Genomic DNA, 18,045 nt, shown 5'->3' with positions numbered 1-18,045 from the left:
TCCTTTGATTCCAACTTCTACAACTCTTTGTATTTGTTTGCAACTAACCTGACTCGCCATAGATTGGTTTTAATATCTTTGATAACACGGAAAGTAAAAATTGTTTTATTCAAACCTTCTGTAACCATTTATTACTTTGAGCAACAGGTGGCAGATTTTGAAGGCAGGGTGACTTTGGTACATTCTTCTGTAGTTTATGACAGACGCCACAAGATGGCAGTGTGACATAACTCTTAACAGTAAAACGCATTGACCCAATGCGGTCAGTAGATGGCAGCATGGATCACATGATGTACAGTAGCTTGGTGCCACTCATAATACGGTTTACCTCGCATTGTCATTAAACAAAATAAAACAAAATAACGAACTTCCTTCGTCACAAATTAGGGGTAGAGATAAAAATAATTGTCTAAGAAGTAGTCTAGCAAACAATTTAATTCTAAAATACATTTTCTCCCTTTTGAAGCAGAGCTTAGCACTTTTTATACTAATCAGAGCAAGTGGTTCTGCCAGAATCAGTCAAGCCAACAACATATTAGATTCATATTCTGTTATTTTAATCTTTTCTTTGATTAGTGCCAATGCAGACAAATATTTCAGTTAAATTTAAACCCCCAAAGCCTTCACCTTCATGTGCTGTATATCTGAAAACCCAAACTAGAGACTATTTAATAAAAAGGCGATTATAAAATCTAAATGTTATATTGATTTTAGACTTGAGGTCATAAACTGCAGTCATGGACGTTTTCATGTGAAACTGTAGAAAATGTACATGATAAGCGTCACTGATTGATACAAAAAGTGAAAGTGAATGAAATGTAACAGAAAGTAAATGAACGTTATGTTTCATTTTGCAGACTTTGCTGACTGACTGAAGTATTTTACACTTTAGTCCCTTTTTAACTCACATATAATTAACTGGTAAGTTTTCCTTCATAAATGTTCCAGGTGTTGTCAGATTATTATAACCTCAAACATCAATGTGTTTTATCTTCAGCTTATTTGTTATCCAGGTGTTAAATGAAAATGTCGTTTTGATTTCAAATATTTTTAAACATTAAAATCAGAAAATCTAGCAACGCATTTGTATTCATAGAGACGACTTTGGCTGAAATTGCAGCTGCAAGTTTTTCAGGGATTGTTTCTACAGCTTTGCTCATCTACAGAGAAACTGATGTTTTTCCCCATTATTCTTCATGAAACACTCGAGTTCAGTCAGATTAGACAGAGATCGTCGAAACAACATTTTTCAAATCTTAGATTTAGTTATGGACTTTGATTAGGCCATCATAACACAAAAAATATACTTTGATTATAATTAAAGTTCTAATGAAGGTAAAATGACAAATGCATAATTTATTAGTTTTTAACTTTTTTAATGAATAATTGCATAAAAGTTTTACTACAGCACGTCAATAAAAGTACCAGTTAATTTTTTTTAATCATTTTTCTGCCTAGAGTTGAAAACTCTGTGCTGTTTGTCTTCATCATTTTCACAAATTTCAACGTCTCATCAAAGACATTGTATTCATCGTTTTTTTTGTGGGTTTTTTTGCAAAAGTGGTACATTTTTCATTATTTCAAAACCTAAAACTAGAAGTAAAATAGTAAAATAGTGGTTCTTTAAAATTACATTTCCTATGGTAGATATTCATCAAACATGATAAGTCATCCTTTTACAAAATACCATGTGGCTTTAGCCACATGGTATTTTGTGGCTAAAGTCCAGCTAAATTAAATTTGTTTAATTTAGCTGGACTGAGGTCAAAAATGACTCCTTGCATTGTGAAGGCTGGAGACTCCAGATCTAAACCTTCATTAGAGGCTCTGGCTGAATGTTTGGGGTCGACGACCTGCTGGAAGGTGAAACTCCTCCTCAGTTTGAAACCTTTTGAAACCGGTATACAGGTTTTATTGCAGTTCTGTTCTGTAATTTGCTCCATCAATCTTTTCAACAAGTCTGACCAGCCTCCCCATCCTCACTAAGGAGATGCAGCCCCACAGCATAATGCTGCCACCACCATTTTTAACCGAGAATGTGATTAAACTGAAGTGCAGTGTTGGTTTTCTGTCTCATGTTGTGTTTTACATGTTGTTCCAAAGTAAAAATTTTGTTCTCGTCTGACTAGATCCTTCAGAACATGTTTACTGTGGCTCCTGGTTGAATATTATTCTTATATGGTCAGCTTTAAATCTCTTGTGGATTTCTTCAAAAACTGCTTATTGCTTTTCCATGAAGGCCAGAATTGTGTAGTGTACAACTAATAGTTATTTGAGCTACAGGTTTTAATCTTGAGCTGTGAATCTCTGCAGCACTTAAAAAGTGAACATGTTTTTTAAGGCATGCAAAACTGTTGCAATTTATTTTTAATATAACAAAAACTGAAAAAGAAAATTCATTTATCATATTCTGCACACTTTTCAATATGTGGTACTTCATGTTAGATTATAAAAGTAAAATCTCAATAGATTAATTTGAATTTTATATTTGTAATGTGAACATCTCCACCCATCCATCCATTTTCTTTCACCCTTGTCCCTCAGTGGGGTCGGGACGGTTGCTGGTGCCTCTCCAGCTAACGTTCCGGGTGAGAGGCGGGGTCACCCTGGACAGGTCGCCAGTCTGTCGCAGGGCAACACAGAGACACACAGGACAAACAACCATGCACACACACACTCACACCTAGGGGCAATTGGGGGGGCCAATTAACCTGACAGTCATGTTTTTGGACCGTGGGAGGAAACCGGAGTACCCGGAGAAAACCCACACATGCACAGGGAGAACATGCAAACTCCATGCAGAAAGACCGGGGCCGGGAATCAAACCCAGAACCTTCTTGCTGCAAGGCAACAGCTCTACCAACTGCACCACTGTGCAGCCCTGTGAACATCTCAAGGAGTATTAATATTTTTTCAAACACATCAAAATGCTAATCCTTAATGTCTTGCAGGAACTAGTATTAAACCATCTAGTTATCTGAAAGTCTTGCATCAGAGGGTAAATAGTCAGAGTGGGTGTGCAGGAGGGTAAAACAGACTTTCACAAAGTATTGTGTGACTCTTATCTGACAACAGTTTAACTTGATTCATTATGTTTCTGAGTCATTCTGATTATGTTTAGAACTGAAATAGTAAATGACATCATCACTACAGCCTTCAGAGACACATGCTGCAAAACAGATTTACTTTAATAGGATTAGAAAGCATGTTAATCTTAATCCCATTTCTCGTCAGTGATCATCTTCTTGATTCAATCTGTGCCAGCATTCAGCTTTTACTGGTCAGCTTTGTGAAGCTCACAGATGCAAAATCACTCCTGTTTTTAATTAACCTAATATATGTATATATATTTGAACTCTGGTCACTTTAAACCTGTTTAACTAGGCCTCAGTAACCTTCAGAGAGAGAAAGTCTGTTCTTATTCAGATGGAAATTAAACAAGTCTCAGTTTCAGTTGCTTCTTTTCAGAGTTTAATGAAGCGTCCTCTCTGAGACTCGCACATTTTCATTTAATCAGGCTGCAGTAGTGTTTGAGTGAATGTTACCTACATGTGCAGCAGAAGTGTTATCTACAAGCTTTGGAAACTTTTTTTTTTGTTGCTTTTACAACTCTGTTTAATTGGTTTTGTTTAAAAGAATAATATCCCCAGCTGTTCCAAGAGGGATCATGTCACATTATATTTTGAATTATTGCAAACATCACACATAAATCACTGCAGTCATTGCAAGCAAGTCTGAGTTTTTTGTAGATTTGTTTGCAAAATGAAATAATAAAAGCTAAAATGGTTCAATAAATCAGCAATAGGTTTAAGTTGTGTAAAATATGGATTCAAGAGACAGTTTTCAGTTTTGAGACAGAATGATCCCAAAGAAACAACAGAACAAAGTGATGAATGGGAGATCTCAGATGCACAGTGTCCTTCTGTGTCCACACACTGCTGCTTGCATCAGCTATCAAAGGAACTGTTGTTGCTAAGGACGACTTTCACAACATTAATGAAGGAAACTGAAAGCACCAGAGCAGAGTTACACAAACACAACCACACCAATTCACTGAGAAAATGTTGGTTTTGCTGCAGGCTAATCGTGATAAAAGTCAGTATAAACTAAGCAGCATTAGAAAGGTGGATTCCTTACTGACTCAGTTTACTGTGGATGTGTAAACACATGACTCAGGACTGAAGTGTTGTGAAGGAAGGAACTTCCTTGCCAACCATTTCTGGAGTGATTGTGATCATGTGATCCGGTGATGATGAATGTGGACACTGAGGAAAAACACAGAGAGGGAGACAGAGCTGGGGGTGTAAGAATGAGGTGGAGAGAGAGAGAGAGAAACAGAGAGAGAGAGAGAGAGAGAGACACAGAGAGAGAGAGAGAGAGAGAGAGAGAGAGAGAGACACAGAGAGAGAGAGAGAGAGAGAGAGAGAGACAGAGAGAGAGACAGAGAGAGAGAGAGACAGAGAGAGAGAGAGACACAGAGAGAGAGAGAGGCAGAGAGAGAGAGAGACAGAGAGAGAGACAGAGAGAGAGGGAGAGAGAGAGAGAGAGAGAGAGAGAGAGAGAGAGAGACACACAGAGAGAGAGAGAGAGAGAGAGAGACAGAGAGAGAGAGAGAGAGAGAGAGAGAGAGAGAGAGAGAGAGAGAGAGAGAGAGAGAGAGAGAGAGAGCCCGGTACTGATGAGTCAGATTCTGATGTAATCCTGCAGCTCCACCCTTCATCAGTTCCTCTGCCTGCAGGGCTGCTTCTCAGTGTCCAGCAAACTGCCAGTTTACTGTTGTACATGTTCTCCATCAAATACAGGAACTTTGTTGCAAACTCTTAGAGAATATTACATTTATAATACTAATTTTTAATCAAAAAAATATTCTTAATTGTCAGAATAACAAAATAAAATTTTTACAAGTATGGAAAGTGATTTGTAAGTGCTTGGCATATGAGATAAAACTTTTAATTAAGAATGTACAAAGTATAAAAAAGCTTTTTCAGAAAGTATTAACTTGTAAAATCTGATATACGCACGAAATCCTTCCTAGAAAAACTGAAAAATTTGAGATAATTAAAGTTTTACTTTCACTAATCTGTTCATGTTGCATGTCTGTATATTCACTGTTATTTTCTCAGGAACGACTCACATCACTTTTAGTATTAATGCATAAAGTGTTTTCACTTTTAGATATCCTCTGTTTCATTTTCAGAATGAGCTGTCTGGAAATAATAGAAAAACAGGCCTGAAGCCAACAGCTGTACTTTAGACAACCAACAAGGAGAAAACCAAAACGTTTTGTTTTGGTGAGGTGGAATATAAAGAAAATTTATTTCTCCCAAAGAATTAATGAAATTCATTGTTACATAAAGGCTTGAATTTAGGCAGAGATGTGACATCGAGTCAAAATCTAGAATAGCTTTAAATTCTTCTTACCCCTGGGCAAAGTGGTTTTTCAATTTTTCAATTTTTTATTTTTATTTTTCTTGCCTGGAAGAATTTTCTCCATTGCCTAGAGGAATTATTTTTGCTATATTGGGGATCTCCAACCATACTCCCAGATCAAATGACTTATTCCAAACTGATACTTCTTTTTCTTTGTTATTGTTTTTTGAAGAGTCTTTAAAAAATATCTGTCATTTGCCATTGTAAACAATTTTACAAATTAATAAAAATAATTTAAATGTAAATCTCCTAGGTCTATTAATTATTATTAATAAACAATAGATTATTTAAGATTAGTTTTTATTTCAGGAAAAAAAATCTTCATGCATTTCTGGAATAAACAACTTGAACAACAAAAATAACATCAATAAATTAGATGTGCATTTTTTATGGACTATGTAAGGAGTCTAATTAGAATATACTCAGATACATGTGTGTTTTTTTAATGTGACACAGACTGAAGGTGAATCCTAACTAAATTTAATTTAAATTTAATATTTTTCCCTTGCAGTGTTCCTCCTCTGGGCAAACGCATGCGCAGAAGAGGAGTGGTTCACGTTGCAAAATGGACAATATTTGACAGCAGTATTTCTCTGGGATTGTTTTTTCTGACATTTTTACACGACCTAAAAATAAATTTGAAAATTGGAAGGATGGAATATTATATTTGGAGAGAACGAAACCTAAAAAATACGTAACTCACAAATAATTGTCCGTGTCACATGATCAAACCTGACTAATCAGAGCGAGCCAAGTCCAACGGAAAAGTACGTTCATTGTTTGGATGTTTTGCCAATTTTACCTTTTAAATCTGATAAAAATACGATCGAAACGCCGCGGGATATGGATGTAGCCTTGAAGCTCTGGTGGAACAGACGGAGTGTGGATACGTTTTATCGTGGTTTTGATGAAATGCCACGTGTTCAGGTTTGATGAAGTGTGCAGATCCGAATCGTTTCATCACATGACTCCCCTCCCCCACCCAGCCCGGGGAACAGGGGAAGAAGGCGGACATGTTTGAGGGGAAATGTTGCTGGTTAAAAAGTATCCAAGTGGAAGACAAAGAAGATTATTGGAAGAAAGGTTTCGCTCTTTTTTGGGGATTTATCAGTCCACATCCGTTTTTGCTTTTATCCAGAGACTTTAAATAGACTTTTTGATTTTTTTTTCGTATATATAACTTGTCACTTCAGGGAGTACTTAGTTTTATTTGTAACCCTGACAAAGTAACAATACTAATGTGTATTACTGCATGAACTGTAAGGAATCTTTCTGTCGGTTATTTGAGTGACATTGTAGGGACTCTGTAACCTTGGTATGGGGGATGGGCGCGAATGGTTAGGTAACGTCCTGTGTGCCTTGAATTAGTTTTTATTTAATGAATCTAGGAAGATAAATATTTATTTTTTCAGTGGTAATAACCTGGTTTTGTTAGGAGTTCAAAGTTATTTTCCCGTCCTGCTTTTTCCAGTCTTAGCATGGCTGGGCACAGTAAACCTGTATTTAGATTTTAGTTTTTTTATTACTACCGACACAACACGTATTTAATTGATGAAATGTATTAGTTTCGATTAGTTGTTTTTGGTTTGGATGGACTGGGCTCAGTTTGAAAAATTGCTGTGTCATTCTGTGGGTTGTTGCTGCTATGACCTTGTCAGGGTAGTATTTTATTTCAATTTGATAATTTGAGTTGTTTTACCCGAGGGATATATGATAACTAGCTGAATCTGAATTTAAGAGCTAATTTGTCTTTAGTACTTCACTACTTCTAATGTATGTAAGCCACATGGAGGCCTTGTTTGATGGCATTTTTCAGTAAGCTCGTCTGACGCGTTTGCTTTTACTGAAGACAAACTAATCTCGTGTTTATAACACTGTGGGGAAGTTTTATGTATTCTTTTTCATAGTAAAGCGTCTATCTAGTTGGGATCATTATAACATACTTTGTATTTCACTGCTCAAAGATGGCGCCCGCCTACATGTTCTAGAACAAACTGATGATTTCACGAGGGAGAGGCACTCTTCGGGCGGTACTCGTGACTGATTCGGTGAGCCAATAGGAGTGTTGGTCTTCAGACTATAAGCCCGCGTTACGACCGTTTTGACCAATCCCCGTCGTCGTTGTGAACACGTTGACGTAATATAATATGTTAAAGAACAGGGAGGCCCTGTTGCTCTCGTTTTCCGTGAGAGATTGCGTTCGTGAGCCAGTCACAGACGACGTATCGGTAGGACAGGGCGGACTGGACCAATGGTGCTGGGTAATATCCTTGAAGGACAGGGGAATCATGCGAATAGGTTGGTCCTAAACGTTGCTTGCGGATCTCCGACAACCGGTGGGTGTGGTAATTTTGACAGACATCGTGAGTAGCGAATAAGGAGTCGGTGGGCGGAGAAACACAGAGGAGGTTTATCCAATGAGGTGAATGGTTGGTCTATAAAGGCCCGGGTGTAGTCCATCTCGTCGCCATTTCAACGAAGCGGTTCGGAGGGATTTCGTCGTGGCGGGCAGCGAAGAAAACTGACGAGCCGAGACGGATCCTGCTTTTGAGTGTTTCCCAAAACAGAATCCGGATCCATCCTGATGGATATGGCTGTTAACCCGCCCCTTGACAGGTATCTATCGGTAGAACTGGCTCTGGTCTTACCATGAAAAGGATTATTTTAACAGATTTCCCCCCCTTTTTTAAATATATCTTTACTGGCTCCCCGTGTGTATTGTTAAACGCTCAGGGGTGACAGATGGACACTGGACAAAGCACCGGAATGAGTTAATTGATACCTTGAAACAATTATTTATAAATATAAAAGATATACTGGAATATATACAACTTCGCCGGCGCCATCTTCGGGTCTTCGCGACCGTTGGCTGCTCTCTCCCGCATCTCAGCAGTTGGTGTTAGCATAGCTAGTAGCATTAGCAGGTTCACGGACTAAACTCGTTTTTCAGACGTGCTCAGTCAAATACAGTTATAATAGAAGAGTGAAATGTGTAACCGAATGTAGGATGTTCGATAGCAAGACCGCTGCCGAGTACGTGTTTTTATTTTTTTTGTTAGACGTATCATATAAATATCGGCTGGTTATTCCGTGGTTAAACAGTTTCACATATGCCATAACTGAAGAGCTGCTACATCCAAACAATCTGTAGGGCTTCACCGGCTTGTTGTGGTAGCCATGTGGTCAGATTGTTGTGATGGACAGTGACGGGGTGTGCGGTTCGACCTAAAATATGCCAGCTATGTAACTTATTCAAACTATTATAACAGATAATTTTGATTGTTCACAGGAATAATTAAAATAAGTCCTGAGTCTGTGTCCTGGGGTGGTTTATGTTTCTGTCCGTTGCCAGGTTACAGAGCTCAGTGTCGCTCAGATCACCAAGTGGCGCCATATTTAGTTTACTTAAACTGTCATTTTTTTCTGTAATGGTTCCATTTTTGTTTTTAGTTCAGTTTTAAATGGGAAGTTTTTAAATACATTTTTCCAGTTATTTTTTTTTTCAGTAATGTTGCTCTTGTGTAAATGATTCATTCCTTTGCTTTTTTAAAAATAAAGTACACTAACTGTCAAATGAGTTTCCAGATGTTTATTTGAGATTTTTATATTGCCTCAAATGGATAATGGTATGTTTTTGATGGCCCTTTTCTGAAGGTTAACTCTGAAATTAACGATCTGAAATTTAATGCCCTGATGTATCTTATGCCCTGGTTTTGCTTGGGGTGTAAACAAACTTTGTGAAGAAAATATTGATTACTTTGACTTCTATAAAGTAGTATCTCAAGACATGTACGAGTCAGGTCAAATGTTTTCCAGAAGATGACCCCCAATTTGATGGAGTGTTGACTGCACAAGAAGCCACGTGCATTCAGGAGTAAAATGCAAAACGGTGTGATGCCGGTTACATTCATCAGAAAAGAGGATGACATCTGAAAATATGGTTCATGCAAAAAGATCAAGCCCGAGTTTAAAACAAAGTTCTTGACTTTGTTAATTTTTTCTTGCCTCTTTGTTTTGACAGTCGTCTCTTAGGAGAAACCGGCTTTTATTTTCAATTTTAATCTGCTAAATATATCAAATACTGCAAGTGAGATAAAATTTCCTTGCATTTTGTGAGGATTATTACCATATATGATGAAGTCATTCACTCTGAACAACAAATTAGGGCTTTGTTTCTTTAGAAAAAAGTGAACAGAAACCAAAACCAGGATGACGTTGCACTTTTTTCTTTTTTTTTAGAAGTGTCTGCTCTAAAAATAAAACATTACTAAACAGGATGATAACAGAAATTCATGAAACATTGGAAGTCTATTGTTGGCATGTATTGCTGTGAAATCTTATTGTGGAACAGCAACTGCTGCAGCAGCGTGGTAATAACTCCGCCCACCCTGTTCTGAGGTTTTATTTTTTTCCCCACACAGAAGTGAGTGGGTGGAGTTAGTCAGTGCTATTGACAGGGAAGTGGGTGCAGACGAGGAAGTGGTAGTCATGACTGTTCTCATGGTGCCGGTTGGCTGATTTAACGCTTGTATGCTCTTGTCAGAATGATGGATGGCTTCTTCATGACATGGAGACTTGGTGTTCTGTGAAGTGGGTGGTGCTATGGAGTGGTTGAAGGAGTAACCAGAACTTTTACATAATGGCATGGAGTATAAGACTATAAGGGAAAATACTTTCATGTTATTGTTTAATGTCTAAACATTGCATAACTTGACTAAAGGTTGGTTTTAAGTCTCTATTTACTTCTTGTTTCTATTTTTTCTTAATTTCATCCTCCATAGAGTTCACCGGCTCTTGCTTCCTCTTTACAGCACTCATTCTGGGGTTGACCCTGGTTTTACTGGAGTGACAATGGATCAGAGTACTGGTACAGCTGGAAAACGCATCCGGAAGCCCTCACAGCTCTACGAAGGCTTTGAGAGTCCTGGGATGCCCCCCATCAGTCAGCTGACCCCTTTGGGACCCCCCCAGCCCACAGTGAAAGACCCCAGCAGGCAGGGCAGGATGACCAACCAACTCCAGTTTCTGCAGAAAGCCGTCCTCAAGTCCCTGTGGAGGCATCACTTCGCCTGGCCGTTTCATGAACCAGTGGATGCACTCAAGCTCGGCCTGCCTGTAAGTACAACTGGGACCCTTATTTACAGTCAGTGTAGTTTAAGTAATTACTCCAGGAGTCGTTTCATTGATGTAGAAATATTTATTTATAGTTTGAAAGGTGACTGTTTGATTAAAAGCTTTCTCTGTTTCATTCCCAGGATTATCATAAGATCATAAAGAATCCGATGGACATGGGCAGCATCAAGAAGAGATTAGAGAACAATTTCTACCGCAGTGCCAGTGAGTGCATGCAGGACTTCAACACCATGTTTACAAACTGCTACATTTACAACAAGGTAAGAACGTCTGATGGGACGTTTCATGTTTAAAAAATGGATCTGTAAGAATGTGTAGCAGAAGTCTGCACGGATTAAAAATGATTAATTGATTTTAAAATTGTGAGCCAATTTTTCAAAACCTGACCCACACGATAATTGAAAACTCTTTGGTATAGTAGCTCTGGTCTTACAGTGTGATGTTGAGCCACATGAACCGATTTTTACTCACCAACATTTAGGTAGAAAATCTTGTGAAATTTCTTGAGATTAAATTTGAGTTCAGAGTAAACGGATACGACTGACAAGGAAGAAGCACTGGTGATATTTTGTGATGAAGGTTTAACAGAAAAGAAACAATACAAAGAGTCTTTTAGTCTATTTGTGTATTTTGGATTCCCCTCCATGTTTCTGTCACCTTGCTTTCTGATTGGCTACACGTCACATTCAACAGGCTGCATTTGTTTGTTTGCACGGTAACAAGGTCTGAATTTCTAAATTATACATACTAACACAGATTCATTAACCTTGGACTAAAATGAGTCAAGACCTTTTCATCACTCTGTCTGGAGTGAACTCTTATAGTGCAAATATATAATTAATATTATGCATCACAGGAAGTACTTTTCATAATAAAACAAATGTAAAATAAGACAAATACAAAGAAATGCTCACTATATACCCCTTTTTTCTATTATGAATATGTTTCAAACGGTGTCAACTGGTATTGTGCAGTTTTCATGGATCATTGAAGTATTTTTAATTGAATTAAGGTTTGTTTTCATCTTTTTTACAGCCAACAGATGACATTGTGCTGATGGCCCAGTCTCTGGAGAAAGCCTTCCTGCAGAAAGTGGCCCAGATGCCCCAAGAGGAGATAGAACTGTCCTCTCCACCTCCACGCAGCAAATCTGCAAAATCATCCAAAAAAGCCAGAAACAATCCAGGTGAGGATGGAAACTGCAGTTAAAACATTCAGGCTTCATGAATCTGAGGGACCGGATGAAGTTTAATAACTTCCTGTATCTTCCAGTTCCAGGCGGAGTGACGACAGCCCATCAAGTTCCAGCCGTCTCCCAGTCTGCGTATTCTCCTCCCACTCCAGAAACGCCTGACTCCATCCTGTCCACCCCCCCACAGACTATCTTATCCAAGAGCATTAGCTTCCCCTCTGAGCACAGCATCCCCTCCATCACCAGCATGCCCCCCACACAGCCCACTGCAAAGGTAACGCCAGCTGCATCTTTGGCTGCATTTCTACAAGAAATGTGCACAAATCTTTGTCTATATTCTGCTAATGTCTAAATAACACCATTTTGTAATTGCTGTGTTTCCATTAAGTAAGAAATTAAATTAAAATCACACATAAGCTTGTTGACACGATAAGTCATTAAAAATCATGACAGGAGATATAAGCGTTTTATTCAGGTGATGGGGCCCCTTACACTTGGGAGCGGCTACGTTTGTGCCATTCTGCAGAAATTGTAGTTGCTGATTTTGCAGAATAGTTACAGATTCAATACATTGGAACGACACATAACTTTTTATGAACTGTGCGAAGCTGTGAGAGCTCCGGAGGGGCCAGCTGCACACTGTCCAAAAGAGACAAACCACCGTCTTCCTACAACTTCCTGTCATATTTTTTGCCGGCAGGGACATCCAGCTGTTGATCATGTGACTCTTGTAATGTAAAAACAGTGTTTTGATGAGGTTGAGTGGATAAACGTTTGTTTTTTTCAAAGTTGGAGTGTTTCCATTAAGCAAATTTATTTACGTATTTTCAATTTGCTAATTTTTTGCGGTTCATGGAAACACGACCACTGTGTGTTTACACCACAAAGCTCAGGGGCGGAGCTCTGACCCAAACTGTCGCCATCTTCTCTCCGCCACAGAAAAAAGGTGTGAAGAGGAAAGCGGACACGACCACTCCGACCACGATGGCCATGCCCATCATGAGCACCATGGGCGTCAGCGGGATCGGCCTGGGGATGGGCGGCGGCCTGGACTCGCCGCTGACCCTCACCTCTCTGGGCATGGAGCACGGCGGCGGCCTGGGCATGACCCCAGGCCTGGGACTGGGCCAGGGCATGGTGATGAGCATGGACATGGCTCACGGGGGGATGATGATGGGGAACAAAGGAACAGCGGCGAGCAGGAGAGGCGTGAGCGGCCGGCCCATCAAGCCTCCCAAGAAGGACTTACCGGACTCCATCCTGCCGACGCCGGTGCGCCGCAGCAAGCTGACGCCGCAGCTGCGCTACTGCAGCAACGTCCTGAAGGAGCTGCTGTCCAAGAAGCACGCCGCGTACGCCTGGCCGTTCTACAAGCCCGTCGACGCCATGTCACTGGGTCTCCATGACTACCACGACATCATCAAGCAGCCCATGGACCTGAGCACCATCAAGGTACGGCTGTTCCCCCCACAGCCGACTGGGTTTCTATCAGACAGGATCTGAACCTGTTTGTTTCTGCAGAGGAAGATGGACAGCAGGGAGTACAGAGACGCCCAGCTGTTCTCCGCCGACGTGCGACTCATGTTCTCCAACTGCTACAAGTACAACCCGCCAGACCACGACGTGGTCGCCATGGCCAGAAAACTGCAGGTGACACCACTCAGTCTGTTTGCTTTAGATATGGATAAAACAAAGTTCAACATATAAGAGCAGTAAAAAAAAGTGCTGTTGCACAACGACACGTTGAAAACAAAAGAAATGATGTCATGTAGATCTGATAAAAATCATATAAGAGATAAAATAATAAAAACTATTGCAGACTTCGATGAGATAAAGGAATTACTAAACAGAAAGGCCTACTGTGTTTTATGTAAATCACTGATTGTTCCATATCTGACATGTTGTGAGGGACGTTGGCTGTAAATGTATAGATTAGATTTTTCAGTTATTAGCAGACGTTGATCACAAAAACTCAATATTTATACAGTTAAGCTTGTTGAAACGTAATGAATTTATTAGTACAATATTTTACAATTTATGTACAAAGTGCATATTTTTGTTACCAAATTACATACGAAACAAATTTGTAAAATGAGAAAGCAAATAAAAAGATAGTTTCAGAACAGCAAAAATATAAAGATGCATTTCAATTAAAGGTCAGTTTATGAACAAAATTATTAAACTTTCTGCATTTAAAAGAAATCTGAAAATCATTATGATTTAATGATAATAAGGCATTGAATAAGCAGATTTATTTTCTTTTAATATGTGTGAATTTGAAATATGTCTGTTTCCTGAGTTGAATAACTCGTTTTCTCTTGATGCTCAGAGGAGGCAGATAGGATGAGTTTATACTTCTTTCTGCTATTCATACATTTTTTTTTAGTTGTTGCATAAAACTTCATATTTATTGAGTAAATGAAATAAAAATGAAATGTAAATAAATGAAACATCTGCTTTTGAAAAGTCATAACTTCCCTCTAACATGACTGAGCTGGCAGCTAAAAATGTGTTTTTTTTTTTCTCATTAAAATATTGACTAACTGGTTTTTATCCCGTCTTCCAGGACGTGTTTGAGTTCTGCTTCGCTAAGATGCCCGACGAGCCTCCAGCTCCTCCCACATCCTCGTCTTCCTCCACCTCCTCCTCGTCTTCCTCGTCTGAGAGCGAGTTCAGCAGCGACAGCGAGGAGAGCGACAGCAGCCTGAGCTCCGACTCCGAGGAGGAACGGGCCAACCGGCTGGCCGAGCTGCAGGAGCAGGTTGGTTCTGGTCCAGAAGGTTCTGCTCCGTCTATACAACCATAACAAAACCTAAGGAGACGGATGGGGATGTTGTCATACAAATGTTAAATTAAACTTAGTTAATTATGGATTTGATGCATCAGCTCCTTCCATCTACTTTACATTAACGTATTTATGTAACTTAGAGTGAGATACTAGCAGCATTTATTAAATAACTTTTAGTTCTGGCTGGAGATCAATGCTTTTCATGCTCTGATAAAACTGCAAGGCTGAGACCATGACTCTGCTTCTGATTCTGGGAGGTTTGTAAATGTTCATATCTTATGTTTTATGTGAACAAAGTTGTTTTTTTAATGTCATGACGTCTTAAATTTGAGTAAAAGCCTTTCACTGAGTAAGTAAAATCCGTTCCTGGCCCTGATGTTGAATTATTTTGTGTTTTCCAGCTGAAGGCTGTACATGAGCAGCTCACCGCTCTGTCTCAAGGTCCCATCGTCAAACCCAAGAAGAAGAAGGAAAAGAAGGACAAGAAAAAGAAGAAGAAAGTAGAGAAACATCGGAGGGTGGAAGAGGAGATGGTCTCTGTGAAACCGCCCAAAACCCCCAAGATGTCCAAGTCTTCAAAGACAACAAAGAGCAACAAAGGCATCAGCTGTCCTGTCATACCAGCGAAGAAGACTCAGAGCAAGAAAAACAACAAGAGCAAGTGAGTACTGCCCCCTGGTGGACGAAGTTTAAATTGAATGCTGTATTGTTACAAACCTCCGTCTGTCCTTCTGCTCCATCAGATCCAAAAAGACCAACATGATGTTCAGCGTGTCCCAGCCGATGCACGACCCTCTGGTCAGCCATTTTGACTCTGATGAGGAGGAGGACACGGTTCCCATGTCGTACGACGAGAAGCGCCAGCTGAGCCTGGACATCAACAAGCTGCCGGGCGAGAAGCTGGGCCGCGTCGTTTACATCATCCAGTCCAGAGAGCCGTCGCTGAGGGACACCAACCCCGAGGAGATCGAGATCGACTTCGAGACGCTGAAGCCGTCGACGCTCAGGGAGCTGGAGCGATACGTCATGACGTGTCTGAGGAAGAAACCTCGCAAGCCGTACGGTGAGCGGAAACACGGACAGTTTGATCTGGCTGCGAATCCTAAGCACTTGAATTTCTCACAACACATTTAAAGATAAAAGTTTTTTAATCTTAAATGCAAAAAATGTATATTTTTTTACAGTTGAGTCTTTGTTCAGCAAAAGGCCTGTTTTAGAATCGTTGTACTCCAGCAAACGATTTATCGATTACTAAATAAGTTGATTAATGGTTTCAGCCGTAATGTTTCTAATATTTCTCGTCTTTGTGCAGCGAGTAAAAAGAACAGCGCTGGAAAGACGCGGGAGGAGCTGGCGATGGAGAAGCAGATGGAGCTGGAGAGACGACTGATGGACGTCAGCGGTCAGCTCAACTCCGGGAAGAAACCGTCTAAGACCAAAAGTAAGTTAAACTTTGTTCATTGTTTTGTCTCTGGATATAAGGTTTCTGAAAACTCTGACTGCATGTGTCCCGCCCTTATGTGAAACAGATGATTTCATTTATGAGATTGTTCTCTGTTAACTTTGATATTTTTTCCTCCAGATGATAAACCTGCGTCAGACGTTCACGCTCAGCCGTCTCGCCTCAGCGCCAGCAGCTCCTCCTCAGACTCCTCTTCATCCTCCTCCTCTTCCTCATCCTCTGACACAAGCGAGTCGGATTCCGGTTGAATCCGAGTCGCTCGGACTGTTTCCAAACCAAAAGGGTCCGGTGACGGCGCCCTGGTGTGCTCCTCCCCTCCGAGCGGACTGACGGAGGACGGGTCGAGGCCGGCCCACCGGGTCCGGACAGAGACGGGCTGTCCCTGCGCTCGGCTCCGTCCGGCAGCCCTGAACATTTCCCGGCAGATGAATGTGAGCGGAGGAGAGCGACTGGAGCGTCTGCTGGCTCCGGGCGGAGCGGCAGGACGCTCCATCTCCTGCTGATGAAGATTGATGCATACGTTGGAGGGATTAGGGTGCTACAGCCAGAATACCTGCATTTTCTGGATTTTTTTTCCCTTCTTGCCATGCTCCATGTCTTTATGCTGTATAGAGAACATGTACAGATGTATAAATATCTATTTTCTTTTATAAAGAAGCCTTTTATGGAGCTTATTTATTCCCTCTTTCTGGGAAAAGATTAAACTGGCGTGAACAGAGCTGTGTGTTTAGATTTGTTTGTTTTTTTTTGAGCGATAAGAGGGGAGTTGAGTTATTGTATGAATGTATGATGTGTGTGTGTTTGCATGTGTGTGTTTGTGAGATCTGGCACCACAAGTGCATCCTGGTGAAGTTCCTCATAGTTTAGAAGCAGACGCAGAAGCACCTTGGTTCAGTAGGAAACATCCTGCATGCAACAGAGGAGCTGACGGCCTCACTGCGCCTCCGTCAGCCGGTCGCTGTACAGAAACAAAACAAAACATGTCATAGTTTCAATATTTCTGTTCCCATGCCGACCGTTTGTTTTCTCCATGTATTACAAGTTCTCTGTAAACATGTTGGTTTTCTATTCTTCGTGACCAATCTGCTAATAAATTGTGAGGACGTGTCTTGTCGACTCGCCTGTGCCCAAATAACTTCTGGATCCTTTTCATTTCTTCATTTTAGTTACAGATTTAATCTGAGCTCTTACAGGTTTGTTGGTAGAATCTCTAAAATATCTTTTGTCTTGCAGCTGAATCTTGTTTACTTTGATAAAATCAGTTACTGGAATCAGGAGGTATTAATGTAAAGATGCATTGTTTATGCTGACCGTTCCACAGAGCTTTTTATAATGCATAGATAGCATTTTGGTTTTCTGTTTGGTTTCAGATTGAAATAGTGTCTAAGTTATTTAGAAGAATTATGGATATTACTGAAAGGGTTTAGTCTACTGAAATATGCACATTCAGAGTAATAAAGGTGTACATATTTTACAGAATCAAAACCTTGGAGTGGTTTTCCTTTATGGTCTGATTTTATTTGCTACTGTTTGGCTCCAGTTGTGAGATTTAAAACTACATGTCGGTCTTGCTCTGAAGTTTGTCAGAAATCTTAATGCCTCTGCTTGTTTCTTCTGAACATTTGTACATAAATAAACACGTCATCATTTCACTGTTTGGGTCATCCTGTCTTATTTACCTACTTAAGGTTAAAAATATTTCATTTTGTCTTAGTACTTTATTTGAAAATTCGTTTAACCTGTATTTTTAATGAATACACTGAATGTTAGAAACTGAACTCTTACGCAATTAGTTTGACGCCATCTAGTGGATACATTTTGTCGTTACACTTAAAACTTCAACGTGTCCTGATTCACATTATTCGGTAGATTTTTGGATGTTTTTAGTCAGGACAAAAATTAACACAGAAAATATTTTATTTTGAACAAACAAAAGGTAAATACAGAAAAAAAAAAATCCAACTATTATGCCAATTGACATGCAATTTTACATAATTTGCTCGAAAACGAGGAAGTAGAAACTGATGATTTCCGGCCTGC

General features: G+C 39.9%; 1 protein-coding gene across 2 annotated transcripts; it reads left to right on the top strand.

The window, feature by feature from the left end:
- The first annotated feature begins 5,995 nt into the window (after positions 1-5,995).
- On the top strand, positions 5,996-17,657 carry brd2a (bromodomain containing 2a). 2 transcript variants are annotated; one of them, XM_008422805.3, is made up of 12 exons: positions 5,996-8,046; positions 10,242-10,545; positions 10,686-10,823; positions 11,599-11,749; positions 11,836-12,029; positions 12,695-13,207; positions 13,277-13,405; positions 14,322-14,516; positions 14,945-15,204; positions 15,287-15,606; positions 15,856-15,984; positions 16,126-17,657. In XM_008422805.3, the coding sequence occupies exons 1-12, from the start codon at positions 8,015-8,017 to the stop codon at positions 16,251-16,253; spliced, it is 2,493 nt and encodes an 830-aa protein (XP_008421027.2). In that variant the 5' UTR covers positions 5,996-8,014; the 3' UTR covers positions 16,254-17,657. The 2 variants fall into 2 exon arrangements, with proteins under 2 accessions (XP_008421027.2, XP_008421026.2); XM_008422804.3 differs by having other exon boundaries at positions 10,212-10,545.
- Positions 17,658-18,045: the final 388 nt, after the last annotated feature.

The sequence above is a fragment of the Poecilia reticulata genome, chromosome 11 (assembly GCF_904066995.2).
Source record: "Poecilia reticulata chromosome 11, P_reticulata-male-v2, whole genome shotgun sequence".
Taxonomy (NCBI): domain Eukaryota; kingdom Metazoa; phylum Chordata; class Actinopteri; order Cyprinodontiformes; family Poeciliidae; genus Poecilia; species Poecilia reticulata.
The sequence above is the reverse complement of the archived record's forward strand: the minus strand, read 5'-3'. Positions and strand labels throughout refer to the sequence as shown.

Excerpts from the sequence above, each read along its gene's own strand:
- brd2a (XM_008422804.3), top strand. The coding sequence starts at position 8,015 with ATGGATATGGCTGTTAACCCGCCCCTTGACAG. Across the intron at positions 8,047-10,211 it reads GTTAACCCGCCCCTTGACAG|AGTTCACCGGCTCTTGCTTC; the intron begins GTATCTATCGGT and ends CATCCTCCATAG. Across the intron at positions 14,517-14,944 it reads TGGCCGAGCTGCAGGAGCAG|CTGAAGGCTGTACATGAGCA; the intron begins GTTGGTTCTGGT and ends TGTGTTTTCCAG.